Below are 26,253 nucleotides of genomic sequence, written 5' to 3' on the forward strand. Positions count from 1 at the left end.
CTTATTTCAAATGAGCATAATATCCTCCAGGTTCATCCACATTGTGGCAGGAACTGGAATGTCTTGGCTTCTGGAGAGAGTGACATAAGCCTTGGGACCTCCGTGTCCCTGCTCTCTCTCCCATCTGCCCCACTGCTTTGTTGGCTGCTTCCCCACCCATGTGTCCTGCCTTTTCTGTGACATCCCTCCTCCCGGGCTCCTGCCCTCCTCAGCTTCTAGGTCTCCTGCTTTCCAATTTCTCTTTCTCTTCTCCCACCTGCTGTATAAAAATCAAGATTCACCAGAACCTCTGGCTGCTGGACATGTGATCCCTGTGTGACTGCCCACAGCCAGAACCACCACTGACGTACAGATGACGACCTTGTGTTCCCGTCTCTGGCCTCCTGTGTCCTCGGTGTCTTGCAGGCAGCAAGCCATCACAAGCTGCCACCTCTCGCCCCCCTCCCTCCCACGTTCCTTCCACAAGAAATTTGAGAGCCATCGTAAACTGCTTGCTCACCTCCATCCTCCACACCTCAGGAGAATTGACAAGTCCTGCTAAGCTCCCTCCTGCTCTTCTGTATGGCCTTGCCTTCTGTTTAGGCTTTTTCTTTGGGGGGTGGAGGGGTGTTGGTTTTTTGTTGTTCTTTTTTTTTTAATTTTTAAATATTTATGCTAGTCACACACACAGAGAGAGAGAGGCAGAGACACCGGCAGAGGGAGAAGCAGGCTCCATGCACCGGGAGCCCAACATGGGATTCGATCGTGGGTCTCCAGGATCGCGCCCTGGGCCAAAGGCAGGCGCCAAACTGCTGCGCCACCCGGGGATCCCGGTTTTTTGTTGTTCTTGTTTAGGTTTTAGCATGTTGTTTTGTTTTTGTTTTGGCCTGGGCTTTTGAAATCCTCCTGAACACAAACTGTGTGGCCCCAAACCCTCCACCGCCCTTAGGTTTAAGGGTGAACATTTCAGTATGGTTTGCACACCTGTTGTTCTACCCCTTGCACAGTGATGATCCCAAGTGCACCCTGGGCATGGTGTTCCCAGTCCTTTGAATGCCCCCCGTCCCTGCTTCCACAATGATTAATTATATCCAGGATCTGTGACAGGTGGTACCATACTATTCACTCGTGATTTTATTTGCTGGTTTCTTCATTTCCCTTCCTCTGACCCCCACCTTGACTATGAACTCCCTACAGGCCAACAAGCAGCAACCCAGGACAGAGCCACCTTCCTTAATGTCTGTTGAATGAATGAGGGCAAATCTAATGCTTTAATAAAAGGGAAGGTAACAGTACATAAAATGGTCACTTACCCTAGATACAGGGCTATGTTTTTCTTGCAAGGATGCTTAATCAAGTGTGATGTCATAGACGAAAAATACAGTTGGTCCTAGAGAGATAGACAAATCTTAATTTCAATAATAACAAACAGCTGAGACAATTTCCTAACATATAATACTGAAAATGTAAAGATGAAATTGAGGTAGGTGGATAAGAGGAATGTAATGTGATTCTCCTATTTTCCTAGTACACTCTGGTGGCATCAGAGGTCAAAGGGGTGGGAGAAGCTGGGTGAAGGGTACCTGAGACACCTCTGTGCTATATTTGCAATTTGCTGTGTATCTATAATTACATCAAAATTTAAAAATGAAGATTCACAAGATAATTATTGATATCACATTCATTCCTTGTACAGGTTACTGCTTATTTGCAAATCATTAGTTATTTGAAAGAGACGCCAGAGGACGAGGAATTGTAAAGCTAACATGTTAGGGACCAGGCGCTTGGAGGGGATTTAGAAATGCAGATATCACTTCTGAAATAATGCCATGTCAACGGAAATACATTTTAAAAGGTGAAATATTCCTCCCTGTATTTTAGACACACATGGGGTGGGGAAGAAAAAAAAAAACGTTCCCTCTTGCAGGATGTCATGTGAGCAAAGGAACTCATGTGCTTCATGTTACTCCAGAGCTACAATGCAGCAAATGAACGCTGGAAAAAGGGAGCTGCGTTCTAAACCCACTTCCATCTCCTGGCTTCCTTCATGTTATGTGATCACTTCCAATTAGTTTTTTAGTGAAGTGGGAAAGATTAAGCCTGCTTCAAAGCGCAATGGTAGGGATTAGATAATGTTTTATGCCTGACACAAAACTGACACCTGAGAAATACTGGCAAGTGTTAGTTCCGAAAGCGAAGAGCGAGAGGGAGGTATATGGAGCCACGTACCCCTTGAATTTGCTGTCTGACATGAAACACCTTTCCTGTCCTCACCATGTGAGTACTAGAGGTAAGTGATGAGAGAGACCATCTGTCATTTTTTATTGAATATTCAACATGACTCCTACCAGGGTACCCCTGAGTTAATGCTCAAGTACCTGTTTTGATGCTTTAGGGTAACGGGAGCCCTGGGAAAATCTGATGACACTGTGGGCCTTCCTCTCCCTCTCTCTCTCACACACACACACAAATATGCAAAAATGGAGATTTAATTCCTGAGAGCTCATAAAGGCTCATTTGCAGACCCCAGATTAGGAACTCTTACTCCAAGGATTTGTCTTTCTCTCTTTAGCTGTGGCCAGGCACAGGGAGATGGATGGTATTGGTGGCTAGAGAGTGTTGGTAGTTTATAGCTTAGAGCAGAGATTCTCCATCTTGACATGTGTCAGAAGCACCTGGAGGCTTGATAAACTGTTGATCACTGGGCCCCACCTCCAAGTCTCTGATACAGTAGATCCGAGGATCGCAAGTCTAACAAATTCCCAGGTGCTGCTGCTGGCGGTGGTGGTCTAGCACCATGTTTGGAGAACCCATGTGAGGATATGGGATAATTGGATATCACCAATATTTCCAAACTTTGAGACAAATCTCATTGGTAAATCTTACTGGAAAACTTTTTGCTTACTAGCTAGGTCTTTTTTTTTTTTTAATTTTTATTTATTTATGATAGTCACAGAGAGAGAGAGGCAGAGACACAGGCAGAGGGAGAAGCAGGCTCCATGCACAGGGAGCCCGACGTGGGATTCGATCCCGGGTCTCCAGGATCGCGCCCTGGGCCAAAGGCAGGCGCCAAACCGCTGCGCCACCCAGGGATCCCTTCTTACTAGCTAGGTCTTTAAGCCAATGAGTAATTCCACTGGGTCTGTTTTCACATCTATAAGACACGGTTAAGGAATCACTGAACTGTTGTAAAGATCAAGTTAGGCCATGCACCGCAAGTGCACATTTACTATTTCATGGGCCAACGGGGGCCCTGCTGAGTATGACAGCTTACTCCAGGCAGCAGTTCCCTGAGGGATAAACCCTGTTAGCATTTATCTGTTTACCCCCCTTGGCACCTATTATACAGTATTCACTAATATTTACTGAGATTTAAAAATGTTCTGTACACAGTGAGATAAATACTCCACATCCTCGTGTAGCTAATCTATTGACAGCACTAGACAAAAAAAAAAAGGGTCAAAACAGTAACAGAAGTCAGTGACAGGAAAAAAGCCATTATGGGAATTGGAGCGCTTTAAATAAAGAGACGTGCTACTTAAGTCAGGATCAGAATGACTTAAACCAGGATCGGGAACCAGCCATGGAGAAATCTGGAAGCAAAGTGTGCCAGGCAGAGGGTGTAGCAAGTGCCATCTCCCCTGTCCCCAAGGCTGGCCGGAGTTGGGCTTGTTCAAGGGATGGGGTGACTGGAGCATTGACTCAGGGGTGGGCAGGTGCCAGATCCGTGCTTCTCAAATTTCCAAGGGACAGTTGGCAGTGCCTAACTAGAGACATTTCTGATGGATTTTCAAGCCTGGGGGAGGAAGGACTACTGGCATCTATAGCGAGTGGAGGCCAGGGATGCTGCCCCACTCCAGAGTGCCCTGAGTGCCAGACCGCGTGGGGAAATGCAGGCTGTGCCAGGAGCTTGGGTTTTATCCCTGGCGCCACACACAAACAGGGCCGGGGCATGTCCCATTGGATTCGTTTACACACGATCCCTCCGGCTGCAGGAGTGGGTCGGAGAAGAGCCCTCGGCTAGGGTGGCGGCGGCGCACGAGGCTCCGAGGGCGGGAATCGGGGCCAAGCTCTGAACGGCAATGGGGGATCCGGTGATGGGCTGGAGCAGTTGGGGTGAAAGAACGGGAAACACCGAGTGCAACTTCTCCAACAGGAAGCTAAGAAGCCTTAACGAGGTTGCGGAGGCTCTGCTCACGGTCGAGCTGGCGCCCGCTCCCCGACCCGGGGCAGCACCCCTCCCCGGGGAGGGCAGCCCCACCGGCACAGCTGCCGAGCGCTGGCAAACAAGCAGGGCTGCAGGGTCGTCGCCGCCACCAGCATCAACACCAGCATCTTGTCGGAAGAACCAACGCCACCCAAGCGCTTCAACCGCCGCTGGGCGCCGCCTCCCGTCTGAGCATGCGCAGACTGGAACCTGAGCACGTGGCCCGCACCCGGGAGGCCTGGCGTCTGCGCATGCGCACCTCAACTCCTGGGGACCCCCTCCTCGAGCGCCTGGCTGTGCGCGCGGTGACGCTCGCGCTCTCTCCAGTCGGAGCGTGCGTTGCGTTCATCGTCTCGCGAACCCTCCAGCGGGCCTCCGACTGGCGCACACGGCCCCCCGTGGACGGGCTAGGTTGGGCATGTGCACAGCGTGTCCCGGGAAACGCTGCTCAACCAACCGGGACGCGCTCCAGAGCGTGAGCGCACGTCGCCCGCGCGCCTAAGCCCAAGTGTAAGCACCGGGCTGCTTATGCGTCCTCGCAACCGCGCTCGCAGCACCAGCGGCTCGCTTTCCAGGAGCCCTGGAGCTCGCCCACAGCCCTCCACGTGAGCCAGAGGCACTTTCGGCGCGCCGGAAGCGCAACCCCGCCCCCACGCCCCTGTAAGCCCCACCCCCGCCGCGTTCCGTTCCGGGTCACGCCCCCCCGCGGGCCCCTGGGTACGCGCGGGGCCTCACGTGCGCACCAGCCGGGCGAGGGGAAGTGACGCAAGTCCTGTGCGTCGCCAGGATGGCCGGGCCATGGCGGCGGGCACAGGCTACGTGCGGCTGTGGGGTGCTGCGCGATGTTGGGCGCTGCGGCGGCCGCTGCTGGCCGCTGCCTGGGGGCGGGTTCCGACTGCCGCCGAAACGTGGTTGCCCCGCGGCCGGCGGGCCTGCGACGCCTCCCCTCCCTGGGCGCTGTGGGGCCGAGGCCCGGTTGCCGCGGGCCAGTGGCGGGGACTTTGGGAGGCGAACAGCCGCGGCGGCAGTGGTGCGTTCTCCAGCGGCGAGGATGCCTCCGAGGGCGGCGCGGAGGATGGGTCCGCGGGCGCGGGGGGCAGCGCGGGGGGCGGGGAGGGCCCCATCATAACGGCGCTGACGCCTATGACTATTCCGGACGTATTCCCGCACCTGCCGCTCATCGCCGTCACCCGCAACCCGGTGTTTCCGCGCTTCATCAAGATCATCGAGGTAATGCGCAACCCCCGCCGTGGCCGCCAATTTCCCCGGCTCTGCAGGCAGCGGGTTGGACCGAGGGATCCTTGAGCACTCTCGTGTCACAACGTTTTCCAGGCATGAAGCTTCTTAAAAGTTGGATTTCGAGTTCCTGTCTTCTCACTAATTTGGTGAACTGGAGCCGGATCGCTCCCCCTTTCAGATCCCTGTTGAACCCAGTGAGCTTCGGACTGCCCAGTTAGAGTCCTGGTCATAGACCTCTCCGATGCTGGGAAGGACCATAACGGTCTTGAGGCCCAGTTACTTTTTTTTTTTTTTTTTAAGATTTTATTTATTCATTCATAGAGACACACAGAGAGAGAGAGAGGCAGAGACACAGGCAGAGGGAGAAGCAGGCTCCATGCAGGGAGCCCGACATGGGACTCCATCCCGGGTCTCCAGGATCACGCCCTGGGCCGAAGGCGGGGCTAAACCGCTGAGCCACCGGGGCTGCCCCCAGTTACTTTTTATGTGGGTTTTGGTAGATGTTTCATAACACAGTCACCCGGGGCGGTCTGCAGTCTGATGGCCAGCCCATTTGGAATCAGGATGCATTCCTTCCCTAAACATTTCTTGACTGCTTACCAGGTGCCAGGTACAGTTCTTGGAGACACAGCAATAGCGAACAACACTGATAAAAATTTCTGCTTTTGGAGCTTACATCCTAGCAGGTTATGAGAAGCAGTGAGCAAGATTAGTAAGTCAGTTATGCATTGGAAGGCCGTGACTACTATAGGGATAATAGAGTCAGAAACTAGAGTACAGCAGACTTAGGAGGAAGGTAGGGGGGAAAGGATGTTCTCAGAGGGCTGCAACCGTGGTCTATTCATTCAGAGTGTTCTTGACCTCCTGCCACATATGTAGCAGGCACTGGGGATTGATTTAGCAGCAAATAAGTCACATGCACTCCCTGTGCCTAAGAAACTTGTATGTTGGTGGAAGAGACAGGAAGCAAGATCGTTTCAGACTAAGAGCCAAGGGGTGGGGAGATGGACCGGGGTGATGTAATAGAAAGCAACATGAGTGCAAGGAACTTGAGGTTTTTTTTTTTTTTTTTTTTTAAGACTTTATTTATTTATTAATGAGAGACAGAGTGGCAGAGACACAGAGCGAGAAGCAGGCTCCACGCAGGGAGCCCGATGTGGGAGTCGATCCTGGGTCTCCAGGGTCAGGCCCTGAGCTGAAGGCAGATGCTCAACCGCTGAGCCACCCAGGCTGCCCAAACTTGAGTTTTTAGAGTAGGAAAGACCCAAATGCCTGCCTTCTTCCCTACATGTCTTTTTCTTTTTCTTTTTTTTTTTTTTTAATGATGTGGAAATGAGAGGCCACGGTGAAAGGTTATCTGTTAACTGAGCAAGGTCATATGATGAGTCAGCCTCTGCATTCACTGCAGCCTCTCAATCATACTCTAGTCTCTGCTAAACAAATCTGAGGCCTGAAGGATTCGCTTCCGTCTCCTTGCCCACCTGCTGATTGTATGTGTCTGGGCTACTCTTCCAAGGGCCTTCCTTGGTTTGGAGTAGTGGTTACTTAGAGGCCCGAGAGCCTGTAGGTTCCTATCTTGGCTCCACCACCCATACATAGCTTCTTCACCTTCAGAAAGCTGTTCCTCTGGGCCTCCAATTTCTCGTCACCAAAATGGGCATCATAATCATACTTCAGTTCTTAGAGCTGGTCAAAGAGGTGAGTTCCCCTGTGTCAGGGATATAGCCTCCTACCTCAATCGGAAGCTGCTGCTGTTTCCTATGTGGTGGCTCTTGATGTTTCAGAAGCTTGCCCTGGAGCCTTTTTCCTGTCTTTGACCCCAGCCGGCCTCTGGGGTCAGGAGTGCTCAGGCACGGTCCCCTCAGCCCTGCAAAGTGGCAGGTGCCTCTTGTCCCCCATGCCCAGAGAGATTATTGCTCCAGCAAATTCTGTCTGCCTACCCAGAGTTGGGAGAGTGAAATGAATCACTGTGGAAAGTGTGAGACTGGCACACGGTACGCACTTTGTTTCTGTTGTTACCACGTAAATGATGACAAGGAATCCTGCCAAAGAGAGGGGACAAGTTCAGGGATGGCAGCAGTCAGCTGTTCTCAGAGAGGAATTAGGGAAACTTCTATGGCACCGGGTAAAGGTTTCTGAACCTGTTAGCAAAGCTCTCTTGACTGGATCCTGTGGCGGACATTGCTTGCGGCTAACCTGCCCCAGTAGTTTCTCCCCTTGAGTGGCCTCTCAGTATAGATCAGTAGCTCTTAATTTTTGGTGGTCTTATAGCACTCCTGGTGGCTGTGTTGGACCTTTTCTCTGGGAAAGATACGTCTGTGGGGTCAGAAATACCTGGACCATAAGTTAAGAGCCCCTCTTTTTTTTTTTTTTTAATTTTTTTATGATAGTCACAGAGAGAGAGAGAGAGGCAGAGACACAGACAGAGGGAGAAGCAGGCTCCATGCACTGGGAGCCTGATGTGGGATTCGATCCCGGGTCTCCAGGATTGCGCCCTGGGCCAAAGGCAGGCGCCAAACCGCTGCGCCACCCAGGGATCCCGTTAAGAGCCCCTCTTAAGGGAAGAGTTAGAACACTGGTTCTCAGAAGTGGTGCCGAACCCTGGGAGCATCACTTGGGAGCTCGTTTGAAATGCAGATTCTCAGGCCCACTCCAGACCGCCTCTGTCAGGAAATTCCAGGGCTGGAACCCAGCCATCTACGTTAGCAAGTCCTCCAGGTTAATTCCAATGCTTGCTGAAGTTTGAGGGCCCTGAAGTGTAATCAGGGCCTGGGGTGGGAATGAATGCCTGCTGGAAGGAAACCAGTGGAGCCTTATGTACATCTGTGCTCCTGCCCCCATCACAGGTTCCCTAGAAGATGTTAGCTGTCTCCCTGCCATTGAAATGACATCAGGATAATAGTTGTCATCCCAGGGCTTTCAGTCCTTGATGAAAAGGGTATAGATGTGATTGGGAAATACTTTCAACGCAAGTTGGAGCAAGTTTCCAGCCTGTGAGACGGGCCACTGTTGAATTACGCACATCTGTGTTGTCCTTCTGACATTGATAAATTAGAATAGCCTAGATTTTCAAATAGGACATTTCACCTCTGAAACAGCTCTTGAAATTGGATGTTACGAAAGATTTCTTGGTTCTGACCTTTGGTCTACTACTTTGGGTTTTCTTTCGGAAGGGGGGAACCACCAAGGAATGCAGCCCTGTCAACCTGCCCCACTACATTCTCTACATCTGTTGGGGGCGGGGGCCAGTGAGGGCTTGCTTCCTGGGCTGTGTTGATTAGTGTCCTGGATCAGGTTAGCATATCCTCCAGCATCGTAATAGAAAATGTTAGAGCTCTTGTCAAAACGTCAGCTAGAAAACCTGCCTTGTGTTTCACTTTGGGGTCCTTGTCATGCTAGGTTAAAAATAAGAAGTTGGTTGAGCTGCTAAGAAGGAAAGTCCGTCTTGCCCAGCCCTATGCTGGCGTCTTTCTGAAGAGAGATGACAAGTAAGTGTAACTTTACCTTCACTCCTTCGTTGAAGTTGCCCTGGAGTGTAGCTCACCACAAGTCCTGCCCCGTAGAGTAGTCTGGACCTTCGACCCGAAATCAAGCAACACCTGCCGAGCACAAGGCCAAGAGCCGAGCGTGCTTTTTTAGTCTGGGCTGAAGACTTGGCTCAGCTTCATGTGTTTTTAGGTTGTGGCGGGGGTGGGGGGTGGGGCAGATATTAACCTCCAATGTTAAACCCACCTGTGGGACCACTTCAGCGCAGAGCTTGGTAGGCAGATAGTACAGCTTCAGGTACACACCCACCTTGACTGCAGGGAGGAATCAGTCTGAGCAGGAAGGTACATTCTGAGCAGGCTCTGTAGTGGGAGGCGTGGATGAAATCCATTCTGTCCAATCAGGTCCTTGCAGCTGACTTAGCCAGGAGCTTCTCACCTGTGGGAGCAAGGAGGTTGCCCTTGGTTTTCATTGGAGGTTGGCAGGGGTGTTTCTCTTCTCTTCCTCCTCCTTCTTCACCTGAGACCTCCCACTGAGAATCAGGGCCTGTGATGATGTACCTTTGTGTCCCTGTCCCTCAGCAACGAGTCTGACGTGGTTGAGAGCCTGGATGAGGTCTACCACACGGGCACGTTTGTCCAGATCCACGAGATGCAAGACCTTGGGGACAAGCTGCGCATGATCGTCATGGGACACAGAAGGTGTGGGGCCCTGAGTGTGTGGGATGGGGCGGGAGGAGAGCCCCTGAGTGTCCCCAGGTTCTGGTACTGCCCATCCTTCTTGGTCAGCTGTACTGCCTTGTCACTGCAGGGGCTAGCCCGAAGCTGGAGGTGGCTGAGACAGGCCACCTCTGGGTCCTTGTTAGAGTGGCAGTATGGGTGGTTAGTGACCGGTTGTACTTCTTAAGCACGCTATTCACAAAAGCAATCACAAATATAGTGGGTTGCCTTATATCCCAAGTTTAGGTGTGTCTAGATGTCAGCTGTTCCAAGTGCCCTTGTCTGTGTCTGCCAGCAGACCGTGCTGGATATCCTGCTTGGCACCACAGTTTTTCACTCAACTGGACACATTTCCTTGTTGGTCTGTGTAGTTTCTATCTCCACTCCGCCAAAGGGCTCCATGCAGCCTGTGAGCTCAGTTGAAATACTTATCCTTTCACACTTATGAAAAATTTGCAAGAACAGCTGGGTTGAAGCTTTCCAGCTTTTCATGTGTGTTCCAAGAAATGTTGGTCCTCAGGGTGCTTGTCAAGAGTGCCACGATCACATCCACATGGGAAGCATTTCTGAGTCCTGAGCCATAACGTAGTAGATGTTGTGAATAGCCCCTCATCAGACATGCTCGTTGGCACTCACTGAAGCTAGAGTTCTCTGTCCTTCCCTTCCTGGAGCTCCATTCTGGTATCAGCAGGCAGCACCCCCAGAATACAGGGGAAATGGGGTAGGCCGGGCATTGGTTCTCTGAAACCCCAGTGGCCTTCCCACTCCATGAATCCCCCACACCCATCTTCCTCTGTTTGCATTAGAGGCTGTTTGTAGGAAAGAGGCTGCTGCTCTGGCTCCTGGGGGTGCCTCATGGGCTGGAGGGACTGGAAGGTGCAGACCAAAGAATGAAAACATCAGTGGCTACCAAGTGTTGGTCTAGCCTCCGAGGTGCTTTATGGAAGGAGTCTTCCTGGCTTCCAGATGCCAGGCCTACTTTTTCTGTGCAGCTTGTTTGTCATGGCCAGGCACTGGGTCCTAGTCCCTCTGGGGAGGGTGGCAGGCCGTTACCCTGTGGGGCGGGAGCCAGGTGATGTGGCATGTTTGCAATCACTTGGCCCCTCGTGTCTGCAGGGTACTTGGGTGAGGGCAGAGAAACAGGCCAGGGGCCCGCACCCCACCCCCAGGAGGGGAGGACATAAGCCTCAAAACAGGTCACAAGCTGAATTCTGACGGTGGTGGGAGCTTTGGGGGGAAGCCAGGATGGACAGGGTGATGAGTAGGCATAGATGGGGGCAGGACCTCACATCAGAGGTCTGAGAGGAGTGGTCAGAGAGGGCCTCTTTGTGGAGGTGCCCTTCATTTGAAGCCTGAACAACACAAAGGAGCTACAGTCTGGTGAGCCCGAGGCTGAGGGAGGGACAGATGGAGTCCTCAAGTCAGGCTGTGCTTGGTTGAGCCCACAACTTGTGATGGGCCCCAGAGCTGGTTACCACTGACTTACCCATCACACTTCAGATGTTTCTGGGTGACAGTGGGGTGTTGGCTTGGAACATGGAATGGCTGGGTCAGCTGGAGGCCAACAGTGCTGGGGGAGAATGTGCTAGTCATGGGGTCCTGAGCAGCAGCTCGGTCTCCAGTTTCCGGACCTCTGGCCCCGGTGCCCAGCGAGACCCTTTGTCATCAGCACCGGAAGCCCTGGCAGCTTCACCTCTGTGTTTCTGCCTTCAGGATTCACATCAGCAGACAGCTGGAGGTGGAGCTGGAGGAGGCCGAAGCTGAAAACAAGCAGAAGCCTCGCAGGAAGACGAAGCGGGGCAAGAAGGAGGTGGAGGAGGACCTGGGTGCCGGGCACCCGATGGAAATGGTGGTGGAGCCTGCTTCGGGGTCCCCCAGCGAGGTGCTCATGGTGGAAGTTGAGAATGTTGTCCACGAGGACTTCCAGGTCACGGAAGAAGTGAAAGTAAGTCTCTGCAGCTGCCCAGGGAGCTCCCTGGGTACGGGTACGGGTTCACAGAAGCTCTATCTAGCCTGTTATGGCTGTCAGGTTCTCGTGGAATGCAAAATGTGCTTTCACCCCAAAAGTCCTAGGAAGAAACGGGCATCCAGAAGGCCAAGGAAACGTGCTGGGCCCCTTAGCTCCCGTGAAGGAGGCAGGGGTTGAACCTGGGTCCAGCCCCAGCCTGTGGCCACTGCACTGGAGCCCCCTACCTTCTTTCCTTGCTGGCTCCTTCCCCTCCAGCCCGGGGAGGATGGGAGCAGGGCCTGCTCACCATTACCAGTGGCATCGAAGCCACAAAGCAGCAGCCTTCTGGCCCCCTGGACCCCAGAGGCAGGCTTGCCTGCTGCCTTCACAGCTTGCGAGCCATCTGTCAAGGTGGTGGGAGATGCCCTTTGCCCATTCTCCTAGTGTAAATTAGAGGCAGGGGCCCTGCTTCCAGTGGGTAGGGGTGAAGTCAGGCAAAGGCAAAGCTTGCTTGAGCACCGACTGGCATTGTAGGCCTTCCTGAGGCCAGTGAGTGGTCTGCAGCTCGATCCAATCCCTTGGCGCTGTGCTGAACGGAGTTCTGGGGCTTCTGAGCTTGGTGGGCAGGAGTCCTGCCGTCTGTTATAACATCTGCCCCGGGGGCTGGGAGGGGCTTGGCTGCTTTTGCCACGGGCCCAGGCCAGCAGCCACACCCATGGGACTACACTGTCCAGGAGGACTGCTGCGCTGGTGGAAATGTTCTCTGGTTCTGCACCATTAGCCCCGCCGGTTATCAAGCACTCGATCTCTGGCTGCTACAACTGAGGAACAAAATATTTGATTTTGTCACGGTTCTAATTTATTTGTGCATAGCTGCCAGTGGCTGCTGGATGGGGCAGCAGAGCTTTAGAGTTTCCTGTGAGGATCACGTAGTGGGAGAAAGACCAGTGAAATTCATAAATGGTGCAGGGAAAAGAATAGGGAGACTTGAGGAGGCTGTATGCTCGGGCTGGTCTGTGCAAGCACCATGGGGTCTCTACAGATTCCTTCTGGAAGGTCAGCCCTGTCATTTCAGGGGCGAACCCGCTAACCAGAGGCTGGGTGCTTGCGGTGAAGGAATGCATGGCAGTTGCTTTCTCTGCCCACCTGTGCCCTCACTGGGGTGTGGTATGTGGGGAGCTGCCTTCTGGAAATCATGAGGTTCCGGTGGTTATGCCATAAACTGTCCGTGGTCCCACCAGCATTACTGTCCTTGCTGTGGCCATGATACCCATGGTAGCCACAGCAGAGGGGGTCCTCCACTCCTCGGGGAGCCTGGGCCTGAGGTTCTGGAAGGGGACAGGCTGAAATCCCTGCTGACTCGTAGGCATATCCCCAGAGGAGAATTCAAACCAGGGTGTGCTGAGGTTGAGACAGTGTTGGTTGTGAGACACATGCTTGAAATAAAGGAGCCCCCTGTTACCCCCCTTGTCCTGGAAATGGCTCATTCTGAGGTCAAGTTTCAGAGTGGTACAGGGAGGTAGGTGTTGGTTTTCGTTTTTACTGTCTTGATCCTGAGTCCCCATGACTGGGGGAATTGGCCTGTGCTCCTGGGCGTCTGACACCAGGCCAGAGGGGCTCCTCGGGCCCCAGGGACTGACGTCATCCTCCTTGTTTGCCAGGCCCTGACCGCTGAGATTGTGAAGACCATCCGTGACATCATTGCCTTGAACCCGCTCTACAGGTTGGTCCCTGGCGCCACGCCCCAGTCCCGGTGTGTGGTCCACCCTCTGTGAGGCCAGGCTGGGGTCTGTCTGCCTCTTTCTGCAACTGGGTTGGTGGGAGGCTTTCTCATAGCGTCATCCTGATGGAAAACCTTGCCAGGGGCAGATATCCAGGGTCCAGGGCCCAGCCCTGTGAGTAAACCCTGTTTCTGTTGTGGCAGAGGGGCCCTGTGGTGGGAGGTTGGAGGGACATAGCTTGCCCAGTGCAGGTTCTTTGCCCAGTTCGTACTAACATGGGCTTGGGTTTGGCTGGAAGCCTTTTTGTCATCAGCTGGGGTGGAAGGAGGGAATCTCACAGAGGGGGGCACTGGAGGGGGTTTGTGTGTGGCCCTGGGGTCGTTAGTTTTGTGGCTCTAGGACGGGTGTCCCCACTGGCCCTGCACCTGGCTCTCTGCGGGCATCCCAGGGCCTGGACCCTCACTGCTGGGGAAAGACAGAAGCCAGTGCTCCTGCCTGCGCCCAGCCCCTGCTGCTGCAGCACCCCTGTGCCTCTGGCAGCATCGCTCTGTCCCTTCCAGGGAGTCTGTGCTGCAAATGATGCAGGCGGGCCAGAGGGTGGTGGACAACCCTATCTACTTGAGTGACATGGGCGCTGCCCTGACCGGAGCCGAGTCCCACGAGCTGCAGGACGTCCTGGAGGAAACCAATGTGAGTGTGCCCCAGCCCCGGTGCTGATCTGCATGGCAGGCAGCCTCCCAGCCTGGCTGCTTGTCCGCCACTCCTTTTTGTGATTTAATTTCACATTAGCCCTGGCCCGTCAGGCCGCGCATAGCTCCCTGTTCTCTGTCGAGGCTGCATGGCATTCCTCCAGGAGGTGACTTTTGGTTAATGGGTGGTGTATTTGGCTTGCGAGCAGCTTTTTGCTGTTATAAACAACAACACTCAGAATGTCCTCGACCATGGCTTGCAGACGTCCAGGAGTTTATCTGTCTGTGGGAGGGGTTTGTAGAACTGGGCTTGCTGGTCAGAGGCGGTGGCGTGCCTCCAGTGGTGACGCATGGCCAGGTCGATCTGCCCTGTTTGTGCTCCCCGACACCGAGAGATGCCGACTTCTGACTAACCGCATCTTCCCTTTCTTGGCAGATTCCCAAGCGGCTGTATAAGGCCCTCTCCCTCCTCAAGAAGGAGTTTGAGCTGAGCAAGCTGCAGCAGCGCCTGGGGCGTGAGGTGAGCCTGGGCTGAGGATACGCCTCTGTAGGGAGGGTGGCATGCAGGCGTCACTCTCATTTGGGGCTGGGAAGCTCTGCACCACAACACTTAAAGCTGGTCCCAGCACTGAGCCCAGAGCCCGCGGTCTGGGGATGGCCTCCATTGGGGCAGAGCTTGCTCTGCCTTCGGCATCATGGGGAAATGCTGCAAATTGCGAACCAGCCCTATAGGGTTGAAAAGACTACTCTTTGTGGCCTGCCTTCCTGATTGTGGGCAAAGCCATGGGCTACCTGGATTGTCAGTTGATTACCAGTCATGTTTTTCAAATTTGACTCAGTTTTTCCATTTAGCTTTATTTTAAGATTTTATTTATTTATTTGTGAGAGACACAGAGAGAGGCAGAGACAGGCCGAGGGAGAAGCAGGCTCCATGCAGGGAGCCCAATGTGAGACTCGATCCTGGATCCCGGGATCACTCCCTGAGCCAAAGGTAGATGCTCAACCACTGAGCCACCCAGGTGTCCATTTAGCTTTATTTTAATTTATTTTATTTTTTATTTTTTTTTTAAAGATTTATTTTTATTTATTTATGATAGACACAGAGAGAGAGAGAGGCAGAGACACAGGCAGAGGGAGAAGCAGGCTCCATGCAGGGAGCTCGACGCGGGACTCGATCCCGGGACTCCAGGATCGCGCCCTGGGCCAAAGGCAGGCGCTAAATCGCTGAGCCACCCAGGGATCCCCCATTTAGCTTTATTTTATTTTTTTTATTTTTTTTTATTTTTTTTAAAGATTTTATTTATTTATTCATGATAGTCACACAGAGAGAGAGAGAGAGGCAGAGACATAGGCAGAGGGAGAAGCAGGCTCCATGCAGGGAGCCTGATGTGGGATTCGATCCCGGGTCTCCAGGATCGCGCCCTGGGCCAAAGGCAGGCGCCAAACCGCTGCGCCACCCAGGGATCCCTAGCTTTATTTTAAAAAGAAGTTTCACATTACGTTTTTAACTGGAAAATATTTAATGCTTAGTTATTAGCTCAAGGCAACTCTTTTTTTTTTAACTTAAGAAATAGCACTAGGTGGGGAAGACAAAGGGAAAGGGACAGGCAGACTCCCTGCTGAATGGGGAGCCCAACGTGGGGCTTGATCCCAGGATCCTGAGATCATGACCTGAGCTGAAGGCAGATACTTAACTGATTGAGCCAGCCAGGCACACTGCTCCTCACTTTTAGTATTTATGTTATGTCTGCTCACAATGTGGGGCTCCGACTCATAACGCCAAGATCAGGAGTCGCATGCTGCAGTGACTGAGCCCTGCAGGTGCCCCAGCACAAGGTACTTCTTTCTTAATGCACCCCGGACGGGACGCAGGAGTGGGGGTGTAAGCGGCAGTGGTCTTGGCTGGCCTCTGAGTCCTTGCCTGCGGCCTTGTCGGTCCAGGGGAGCTCCGTGCCCATGGGAGGCACCTGGCATCAGGCGAGCTTCACCTGGCTGAGTTCAGGACCAAGAGTGAATCCCCTCCTCACCTGGAACTCTGCATGGTTTGTTTCCAGGCCCCACTGCTCAGGGAGCCACGGTCAGAGGGGAGGGAGCTGGAGGTGGCTACACGGTCTCTCCTCTCCCTATGTCCGCAGGAGGCCACTCCCTATGTGACCCCCTGTGACCCTGTGTGACCATGGCCTCATGGCCCTACAGGTGGAGGAGAAGATCAAGCAGACGCACCGCAAGTACCTCCTGCAGGAGCAGCTGAAGATCATCAAGAAGGAGTTGGGCCTAGAGAAGGACGACAAGGACGCCATTGAGGAGAAGTTCCGTGAGCGGCTCAAGGAGCTTGTGGTCCCCAAGCATGTCATGGACGTGGTGGACGAGGAGCTGAGCAAGCTGGGGCTGCTGGACAACCACTCGTCAGAGTTCAAGTAAGCGCCCTGGAGGCTGTGCCCCGGTGGCCCCCCTCCCTCTCGTGCCGGGCCTCAGCCAAGCCTGGTGGGGTCTGGGAGGCTGGGTCCCCTGGACACTCTGGTCACGCTGGGGCCCTGAGAAGCACCTGGCCTGGGACGGTCCTCTCTGGGCGCCCCTGTGCAGAACACACTTTTCTTTGTCACCCATTTTCCAGGGAGAGTGTGTGTCACCCATTGCCTCGGTGTGGAGGGTTCAGAGAAGTCAAGTCAGGGACCAGGGTCTCCAAGCTGGTACAGGGATTTGAACCCAGGGATGTCTGGCTTTAAGCAGTGCTTCCAGCCGGGACGCTTGCCCTGCCTTCTTTGCGTGGCTTTGAGAGCCTGGAAGTCAACACGTCTTCCTGGGGGCCCATACTTGCCCAGCGAGTGTGCGGCTCCCTCTCTGGGGTCGCTTGGGACAGTGCTGACCTGTCACCAGCCAGGCTGGTTTCGCATGTGCCCTGGGGAGGTCGTCTCCTGTCTGCACCCCTGCCACCCCCGTGGTATAGGATTTGAGCAGTTCCTGTGTTCGCCACATCTGATCCCGGAAATAGGCTGAACACCTGTGCTGGGAGCTATGCCAGTTCCCACAGTGTGGCCTTTACCCAGATGGCTGATCGAGGCAGTTCCCAGCTCCTCCAGCCGCGATGTGGTTCGTGCTTCAGGCTCAGTGGGTGTCGGCAACGTGAGTTTGTAACAGCAGCACTGGGCAGCTGGCTGGGCCCCACTCACTGGCTCCTGTCTGTCCTGTGGCAGCGTCACGCGTAACTACCTGGACTGGCTGACGTCCATCCCGTGGGGCAAGTACAGCAACGAGAACTTGGACCTGGCCCGGGCCCAGGCAGTGCTGGAGGAGGACCACTATGGGATGGAGGATGTCAAGAAGCGCATCCTGGTGCGGCCCTTGCACCCCTCCCCTGGGTCCTATCCGCCCTCCCCGCCCCCCCCCATCCCATTGAGTTTCTCTGCACCCTTCCTGTAGGTCCTTGGGCACAGGCTGCTCTAAGCCTCCCCTGGTCACTTGTTCCATGCTCCCAGGGTGGGCAGAGAGAGGCAAGGTTTGTCATCCGGATTTGGGCACAGGTGGTGGGTGCCCCAGAGCCTGGCACCCAGGCTTCCCCCATACTGGGGTAAGGGGGGGTTCCTAGAGGAGCCCCTTGGGGAATTTCTGGTCTATGGTGTGGGAGGGCCTTGGCTGAGACAGGGCTGTGGGGATCAGCAGAGGCTGAGGAAGGAGGGGGAAGGGTTCCCAGTGCGGGGACTGGCATTGGAGCAGCTCAGGGGTGGTGGCAAGGGCAGCCTGGGCCAACCTGCCTTCTCCGGGGGCCTCAGGTTTCCAAGGATTATCGATATGGCCCAGAACGTGGGAGGAAGGGGTTACTACAGCTTGGGGTCATGGTCACCCACAGTCGGCCACTGCCCTTCTTGGTGCCAGTGACCCTTCTAGTCAGCGCAGGCCCTCTGGGATATACCTTGTCCCTTCCACGCCCCCAGAAACCTGAAAGGCAGCGTGCCAGTGGCGAGCCTTGCATCAGGCCGGGCCCTGGCCCCACAGAAAGGGTGGCGCGTGTCTCATGGGAACCCACCTCGGTCCGCAGGAGTTCATCGCTGTCAGCCAGCTCCGAGGCTCCACCCAGGGGAAGATCCTCTGCTTCTACGGTCCCCCTGGCGTGGGCAAGACCAGCATTGCTCGCTCCATTGCCCGTGCCCTGAACCGAGAGTACTTCCGCTTCAGCGTCGGGGGCATGACTGATGTGGCTGAGATCAAAGGGCACAGGTAGGCTTGGCCTGTCTCGACCCATGGTTCACCCACCTCCTGTCGGGCTTCATTCCGGCTCCGTTCTGTGCTCGTTAGAGGGGTGTCCTCGGTGCGCGGTGATCTGTGCTCACTCTGGGGTTCGTGACTGACAAGCCCCGGTGTCCACGGACTCCAGGCCGACTGCAGCTAGCACTCAAACGTTGGCTCAAAACCTTGGCCTCTCAACCAGCAGGAACATTTCTTCGCCAGGCCATTGGCAGATGGTCTCCACTACTTCAGTTCCTGTCTCCCCAGCTCAGCAACCCCGGCGCTGTGGCCAGGGTTCCGGGCCAAGGTGGTTTCCCCACTGAGAATGGGGTGGCGTGCCGTTGAAGCCCTCAGCAGCTCTCCTGGTTTTTCAAGCTCTTGCCAGGCCCAAGCAGAGGCTGCTGCCCTGTGTCCAGGGTCTGAAAACTGCCTGGCTGTGCGTATGGCACCCTGACGTTGGGGCATTCATAATGGGCTCTCTTGGGGCTTCTTGCCACACGGCCCCTGTTTCGGGTGCTGCTTTGGGTGGCTTTGGTGAGACACAAGTGTATTAGGCACGCAGGTGTCTTGTGAGCTCCAGATCAGAGGCGGCACCTGGAATGTGGCAGGGCTGTGGGGCCAGAGGTGGACGAGGCTTCCATGGTGTCAGGTGAGGAGCCTCCAGGCTGGAGTGGTGCCAGGCACCCAGGCGGTGTGGGGCCTGCTCAGAGGGCAGCGGGGCAGGACAGGCGTGTGGGTTCTTGGCTCCCGGCTGGAGGATGAAGGTGGGGAAAGCAGAGGCAGGTCCTAGCGACCTCCGGGCTCCTGGCTCAGAGAATGCCCAAGAGTGTGGCCAAACCCCACTCATCCAGGCCAAGAAGAGGCATTGGGTGAGTTTGTTAACAAGTACACGTCCATGACTTTGGAGGCTGTCATCAAGGGAGAGGGGCCCAGGAGGGCAGGGACAGGTGTTCTGTGCTGATGTTGCGCTGGGCTCCCCGACAAGGATAAGAACAGGGAACTTCCTGCTCTTACCCTGTTGGTAACAGTGAAACCCTTCTCTGCCCACAGCCCTCAGGGCTCCCTCCTTCCTTGGGGTAAAAGCCCAGATCCACACTGAGGCCTGCAAGGCCTGGCATACTCCACCCTTTTCACTCCTTCCCCTCTTCTCTTCTCGTTACTCCCTCTGCTCCAGCCATATGGGCTTCCAGCACACCAGGCCTGGTCCTGCCCCTGCCCCAGGACCTTTGCATAGGCTGTTCCCCTGACTCAGAAAACCCTCTTCCTTTGAATACCCAAACGGTTGCCTCTTCACTTGTTTTGCTCAGGGCCTCTCCCCAAGACATTCCCTGTCCTCCCACTTAGTGCCCCGGAAATGGCATTTTAAATCCCCTATCCTTATTTTTATAGCATATAAAGTTTATCTTACAATTTTCTCCCCCATTTGACATACTGTCTGCTCGCCCCGCTGGGCCTTAGCTCAGGGGCACAGCACTGGTGTCTGCTTTATGCTCTGTGAGTGCCAGACACCCGCAGCTGAGCTGGGACAGTAGAGCAAGGTCATCAAGAGACACTCCAGCAAGTGCCAGCTGGGTCCAGGCCCTGGGCCCAGTGGCCCCGAGGCCTGGTAGGCCACACTGTGCCTGGGAGGACCTGGGTGCGGGGAGCATTTCTGCTGCCAGCCCCGGGCTGCTCCTGAGCTTCCTTGTTCTGTTAGGTTGGGCAGTGCGGGCTGGGTTTCACCGTCTGGATAGGAGGTGCTGGCTCGGGGGACAGGTCTGAGTGAGACCTGGTTCTGCATCTGTTCCCCTGCCTCGAGTCTGAGTGGGGGGACAATGCCCACATTCTCATTGTCGGAGAGCACAGGCCACTGGGGTGATGGTGCCCCGCAGACTCGCACAGTCGGCAGCTACCAGCATCTGTGCCGCCTGCACCAGGGCCGCTCTGTGTGCGTCTCGCCGTTGCCGCCCCTTGGCAGCCCTGGAGGGTGTGCGTGGGTTCCCTGGGGTCCTGGTGCTGCCTGCGAGCTGGGCCTGTGGGTGCTGGGGTGCTGGCATGGCCAGCTGCAGACAGGTGAGGAGCCGCCGCTCCTGCTGTGCTCTGCCCTCCAGGCGGACGTATGTGGGTGCTATGCCAGGAAAGATCATCCAGTGCCTGAAGAAGACCAAGACGGAGAATCCCTTGATCCTGATAGATGAGGTGCGCATGGACGGAGGGCTGGGCGTGGGGCCGGCCTCGGAGCTGACAAGGCAGCACGGCTCTGTCCCTAGCACCCTTCCCCGAGGTTAGACACGGTCCCTTGGGCCTTCCTAGGTCAGAGCTTTGGCAGATTATGTATCCAAGATGAGACCTGTGTTCCCTGCCATTTTGGTTGTCCCCAGTCACTGGGTGGCCTCACTGCAGCGTCTCTCCTGCCTCAGCAGATCCCCTGTGTGCCCTTGCACCCCTCGCTCAGGGCTTGCCTGGTCCCCCTTCCCATCCCTGCACCCCACCACCCTGGTGCTGGTGATATCTGGTCCCACCCAGCCACCTCCCACCAGGAGTGTCTGGCAGGCAGACGTGAGGAGCGGGCAAGGTACCCAAACTACCTGCCTTCTGCTGCCCCTTCAGGTGGACAAGATAGGCCGAGGCTACCAGGGGGACCCCTCGTCAGCACTGCTCGAGCTGCTGGACCCCGAGCAGAACGCCAACTTTCTGGATCATTACCTGGACGTGCCTGTGGACTTGTCCAAGGTGTGTGTCCTGCCGGGAGCTGGGCCCAGTGGGGAGGGGCAGGGTGGCCAGGCCTCCATACCTCCCTGCCGCCTTCCCCAGGTGCTGTTCATCTGCACGGCCAATGTCACCGAGACCATCCCAGAGCCACTGAGGGACCGGATGGAGATGATCAACGTGTCTGGCTATGTGGCCCAGGAGAAGCTCGCCATCGCAGAGGTGAGGGCAGGACCCTCACCCCAGCTCTAGACAGAAGAGGGTACCCCCAGCAGTGGGGGCTGGAGGCATGTTTGAGCACCCCCAAGTGCCAGGCTCCTAAGCAGAGCTGGGGTTTGGGAGGGGGGGCAGTCCACAGTGGCCCTGCTCGGAGAGGGGATGGCCAGGCTCTGCCCACTTCTGTAGCCTGAGCATCGCCAAGAGCAGAGGTGAGCCTGCTGTGAACCATGTACCAGCACAGCTCTGACTCCAGCGCGGGTGTCCCACCCTGCCTACCTCTCTGCCTGGGTGTCCAGGAGCTCAGAGTCCGGTCCTGCCTGGAGTTGGCATCAGACCCCGCAGGCGGACGGCTCAGGACCACCCGGCTGCCCCTGCCTCAGATGCCAGTTGCGCATCCCGGGGCTTCCTTTCCTCTGCCCTGCTGGCTGTGGGTGGGGCTTTCCCACAACCTCCTCTTGGGGTTTGATGGCTTACTGTAACAGCTTCTGGAACTTAGGTCACGTAGTTACTAGTTTATCATGAAGGCTACAACTAGGGAACAGCTGAAAAAGCTGTATCAAGCCCAGCAAGGGGGCAGGGGCTTCTGTGCGCTCCCTGGGTGCGCCACCCAGCACCTCCGCTTTCTCCCAGCTCCACAGCCTACGAAGTTTATAGAGGCTTCATTCCATGTGCATTGTTGAGTAAATTCTAGGCACTGGTGACTGGCTCCCCCTCCAGCCCTCCTCTCTCCCTGGGGGTCAGGGGTGAGGCTGAAGGTTCCATCCCTTTGACCATCGAAGCCCTGGTCCAGGAGCTGCCTCACTGTGCAGGCTCAGGTGTGGTGGGGAGGGGCCGTAGCTACCAGCAGCCGCCCCGCTCTCCCTGCCTCTCAGAGAACTCCAGGGTCTCGGGGCTCTGGTGTCAGGACCTGGGGTCAAAGTCCCACCCAGTACAGATTTCTGCCACCCCATTCTCCCGGGGCCCAGAACAGGAACAAGGGAGAGACTGCCCCCAAACGTGACAGAGAGAACAGTCTTTCCTGGGCTTTCAGGGTTCAGGCCTACCTGTGCACTGCTGGGGACTGTGTGCTCAGCCCTGATCGTCACCTGCCCCGTCAGTACATCACCCCCGTCCCGCAGCACATGTGTCGCTGGGGTGGCCCTGGGGTGGGGGGCCCTGGGGCTGGGCGGCCGGGTTCAGTGCAGGCACACCTGCCCCCATTTTCCCACCAGCCGTGGGTGCCCGAGTTCTGTGACCGCATAACATGTGTCCTAGGCTGAGGCTCACCCGGGATTCAGGTGTCTGCGTTTCCTAGACGTCCGTGATCTCCCTAGGCTGGGGGCTGGATTTCTACCCTGAAGGATGCTAAGCAGAGCAGAGCAGATTCCTTCCAGAGGAAAGGGAACGTGTTTCTAACCCAGTGTTTCTGTTCTGTAAAGGGTTGAGCACTTTCTCCCTGAGCTCGGGTGCTGGGTCCCAGCCCTTGGGGCTTGACAGTGGCTTTTGTCCCCTGGGTTGGGTGGGGAGCCAGGTGAGCTCTAGGTGGATGTAGTTACAGGGGTTCTGGGACCTCCCCACCTGGCCAAGGAGGGGCGGGCTTGGGGACCTGGACAGGGGACTTTTAAACCTTTAAAATGATGACAAGAAGAACACGGACTCCCAGAGGCTTCAGGGCCAGGCCATGTCAGCCGCCCCACGTACTGGCATGCATGGTCGTGCCCCTCGTGTCTCAGGTGCCCTCCGCCCCCAGTTAGTGCTCAGGACTGTCTGTCCCTTGACTGTCCCTTGACTGCCGTGTGGCAGGAGTTGGGCTGGACTGTGGGTGTGACCTTGGAGCCTCTAGTGACCTTCCCATTCTTGGCAGCCGCTTACCCTGACTCAGATCCTTAGTGGGAATGGGCTGAGCCCAGGGATCAGGGGAGACCTTCCTGGAGGAGGGGTGTCTCAGGAAGGGCAGGAATGGAATCTGGGCAGTCGATGCAGCAGGAGCAGAGGCCTGGGAGCTTCTGGAAGAGGCAGGCTGGGCACGTGTGCATTCACTATGGGGCGTCCTGGCACCTGCCGTGCTCTGTGCCCAGCTCTGTGCCCAGACCCCCTGCCTCCCTCCTTGCCTTGCTGGTTCCTTACCCTTGGGTCTCAGCTTTGGTGTCACCTCCTGGGGCAGCCTTCCCCTGGCTCACCCCCACCCCGGGGGCTGGGTCGAGCTCCCTACAGGCAGGTGCTGGGCCCACCTCCATGGTCTTAGCCAGCCAGAGGTCTTGGGAAGGTGTGGTGGTAAGTGGGGCCATGGAAGAGGCCCCGGGGTCCCAATGGCAGCATTCTCCTCCCTGCCAGCGGTACCTGGTGCCTCAGGCCCGTGCCCTGTGTGGCTTGGATGAGAGCAAGGCCAAGCTGTCATCAGACGTGCTGACCCTCCTCATCAAGCAGTACTGCCGGGAGAGTGGTGTGCGCAACCTGCAGAAGCAGGTGGAGAAGGTGAGCTGGGCAGACAGACCAGGAGGGCAGGGTCTGCAGCCTGTGCAGGTGGAAGGAGGGCCTTGAAGACAGGACGCCACCCCAGGCAGGGCACATCCTGCAGATCCCACCTTGGGGGGTCCCTAGAGGCATCTTGTCCACAGAGACAGGTGGTGGGAGCCAGGGGTGGAGCAGGGAGCGGGTGCTTCCTGGGGACAGGGTCTTAGTTTGGGGAGGTGGAAAGTTCTACAGCTGGACGGTAGAGATGGCTGCACGACCACGTGAATGCGCTTCATGCCGTGAAGCCGTAAGCTTACAAAGGGGTGAAATGATCATGTTTTGTATTTTACCACAATGTTAAAAATTAACTGGGGTGAGGGCCCATGCCCACTCGGCTGCCTTGCCTGCTCCAGGTGTTACGGAAGTCCGCCTACAAGATTGTCAGTGGGGAGGCGGACCTCGTAGAGGTGACGCCAGAGAATCTGCAGGACTTTGTGGGGAAGCCCGTGTTCACTGTGGAGCGCATGTACGATGTGACGCCCCCTGGTGTGGTCATGGGACTGGCCTGGACTGCCATGGGTGAGCAGCCTGGGCCAGGAGGTGGCCTGGGGCTAGGCGGGGTGGGGGGGATGGTGCCGCACGTCCTCCCTGGGAGATGCAGGAGGGCTGACAACTGCAGATCCCGAGTCCTGCAACCCCCACCCCCACCCCCTGGTGAAGGGAGTTGAGACACCAGGGGCTAATCAAGAAGGGTTATTTGCGTTGAGAGAAATCCCTTTTGCCTTGTGGGGGGAAATGACACCCAGCAGGGGGCTTCCTTGTCCAGGTGACCTCACTCAGCTCAGCAGGGAGGCTGGTCTCAGCTCCAGGGTGGTGGCAGGGTGGTGCTGTTGGGGGGCCTATGGGAAGCACGCAGGCTCTGAAGGGCGAAGGGTCTGCTTACTTAGACTGGATTTCAAGGAATCGGGGTTTGGAGCTGGCAGACTGCGCACTCGTGGTGTCTGTGTACGCGGTGGCAGGGGGGGAGCAGCTGTCCCTGGAATCTGAGGGGTCCCAGTGTTCACAGTCTCTGCCTGCTGGTCTCCCAGGGGGCTCCACGCTGTTTGTTGAGACCTCCCCTCGGAGGCCACGAGACAAGGACAGCAAGGGGGACAAGGATGGAAGCCTGGAGGTGACAGGCCAGCTGGGGGACGTGATGAAGGAGAGTGCTCGCATCGCCTACACCTTCGCCAGGGCCTTCCTGATGCAGCATGACCCCACCAACGACTACCTGGTGACCTCCCACATCCACCTGCACGTCCCTGAGGTGAGGCCTCACCTCCCACCTCTGCCCCCAGCCCCCTGGCCTGGGCCCAGCCCCTGTGCAGCCTGCCCACCCCCCACCTGCATCTCCCCACCAGGGCGCCACCCCCAAGGATGGCCCAAGTGCCGGCTGCACCATTGTCACGGCCCTGCTCTCCCTGGCCATGGACCGGCCAGTACGGCCCAACCTGGCCATGACGGGCGAGGTCTCCCTCACGGGCAAGATCCTGCCGGTGGGTGGCATCAAGGAGAAGACCATCGCAGTGAGTGTCAGCCCCTCCCCCTGGGGCTTGGGAACCCCAGCCCCTTGCAGAGAATCTGGACCAGAGACCCCACGCTGTGGCACTGTCCTGTGACCTTGCACCCGTGCTGTTGGCCTCAAGTGGCAGGGGGTGGCCGTAGCCCCAGGTGGAGCGGAGTGTCCCAGCTGACGCTGCCCTGTAGTGGTCCTCAGCTCCTCAGGGCTCCTGCTTCCCCCTCAACCAAGCACTGAGAATGAGGGGTGCAGAGAGCAGGACGGGTGGGCATATGGGGCTGCAACGAGGTCTACCCTGACCAGTTGACCCTCTGTTGGACTCCATCCCTCTTCCTTGAGCCCTGCATCTCCTGCCATCTGAAACCTGGCCCTCCCGTGTCCCCCACCCCTTGGACAAGGCAGGGTCTGTGGCTGGGACATGCACAGGCCCTCCACCCTGAGCCTTGCTTTCCTCCCTTGTAAGGGGGGGGAGGGAGTCAGAGGTAGCAGCACAGCCCCTCACAGGCGAGTCACCTCTACCTCCACAGCAGCCGAGGGGGTGCAGTGGGAATGTGCTGGCCTTGGTCTGGAGACTCGGCCCTTCCTAGGCCAGCTTCTCCGTTAGGGGAGCTCAGGAGCTCACAGGTGCCGGCAGGACGTGCACAAAGCCTCCCGGGGCCCTGGGAGAGCAGGCTCCAGGACCAGAGGCCAGGCGTGGGGTCCAGCTGCTGCTGCTGGGAGCCCTCGAGCGGGGGAGCCAGGCTGGGGCCCTTCCCGCCAGGCCGACCTGGGGCACCTCCCTTCCAGGCAAAGCGTGCGGGAGTGACGTGCATCGTGCTGCCAGCCGAGAACAAGAAGGACTTCTACGACCTGGCGGCCTTCATCACCGAGGGCCTGGAGGTCCACTTCGTGGAGCACTACCGCGAGATCTTCAGCATCGCCTTCCCCGAGGAGCCCGCGGAGGCCCTGGCCGTGGAGCGGTGACGGCAGCCCGGGCTCCGCTGGCACGGGCGGCCCGGTGGGGCCACAGGGCGCCGGGCCGGAGCTCTGGGCAGCTGCGCCGCCAGGAGGCTCAGGAGAGGCCCGCGCGCAAGGACTTGGCTTAATCACGGAGTCCGGCATAGATGAACTATTTAATGATGATTAAAACCCTTTCCAGTACTG

The 26,253-nt window shown here is 56.6% G+C and overlaps 2 protein-coding genes across 12 annotated transcripts in view; one reads left to right on the plus strand and one right to left on the minus strand.

The window, feature by feature from the left end:
* The window catches only part of CATSPERD (catsper channel auxiliary subunit delta), a 51,864-nt gene extending 47,066 nt beyond the window's left edge, over positions 1-4,798 (minus strand). For 2 of the 11 annotated variants that reach the window (XM_077860326.1, XM_077860329.1), the window contains exons 1-3: positions 4,178-4,392; positions 2,209-2,263; positions 1,293-1,369 (exon numbers count right to left, since the gene is read on the minus strand). In XM_077860326.1, the coding sequence (XP_077716452.1) occupies positions 1,293-1,369; positions 2,209-2,263; positions 4,178-4,314 (269 nt within the window). In that variant the 5' untranslated portion in view covers positions 4,315-4,392. Of the gene's footprint in view, positions 1-1,292; positions 1,370-2,208; positions 2,264-2,524; positions 2,892-4,177; positions 4,407-4,445 lie in introns of those variants that run through there. The other 9 variants (XM_077860328.1, XM_077860332.1, XM_077860325.1 and 6 more) reach the window with 9 other exon arrangements.
* Positions 4,799-4,969: 171 nt separating this feature from the next.
* On the plus strand, positions 4,970-26,250 carry LONP1 (lon peptidase 1, mitochondrial). The gene is made up of 18 exons (XM_077860341.1): positions 4,970-5,416; positions 8,825-8,913; positions 9,493-9,612; positions 11,344-11,575; positions 13,240-13,301; positions 13,860-13,989; positions 14,425-14,508; positions 16,185-16,405; positions 17,183-17,321; positions 18,025-18,203; positions 20,303-20,390; positions 20,802-20,924; positions 21,006-21,122; positions 23,433-23,573; positions 23,966-24,131; positions 24,641-24,858; positions 24,953-25,117; positions 25,897-26,250. The coding sequence occupies exons 1-18, from the start codon at positions 4,985-4,987 to the stop codon at positions 26,071-26,073; spliced, it is 2,883 nt and encodes a 960-aa protein (XP_077716467.1). The 5' UTR covers positions 4,970-4,984; the 3' UTR covers positions 26,074-26,250.
* The last annotated feature ends 3 nt before the right edge of the window (positions 26,251-26,253 follow it).

The sequence above is a fragment of the Canis aureus genome, chromosome 19 (assembly GCF_053574225.1).
Source record: "Canis aureus isolate CA01 chromosome 19, VMU_Caureus_v.1.0, whole genome shotgun sequence".
NCBI lineage: Eukaryota > Metazoa > Chordata > Mammalia > Carnivora > Canidae > Canis > Canis aureus.

Coding starts and splice junctions, on each gene's coding strand:
- LONP1 (XM_077860341.1), top strand. CDS start 4,985: ATGGCGGCGGGCACAGGCTACGTGCGGCTGTGGGGTGCTGCGCGATGT. Junction 8,914..9,492: donor TTTCTGAAGAGAGATGACAA/GTAAGTGTAACT, acceptor CCTGTCCCTCAG/CAACGAGTCTGACGTGGTTG. Junction 24,132..24,640: donor ACTGGCCTGGACTGCCATGG/GTGAGCAGCCTG, acceptor CTGGTCTCCCAG/GGGGCTCCACGCTGTTTGTT.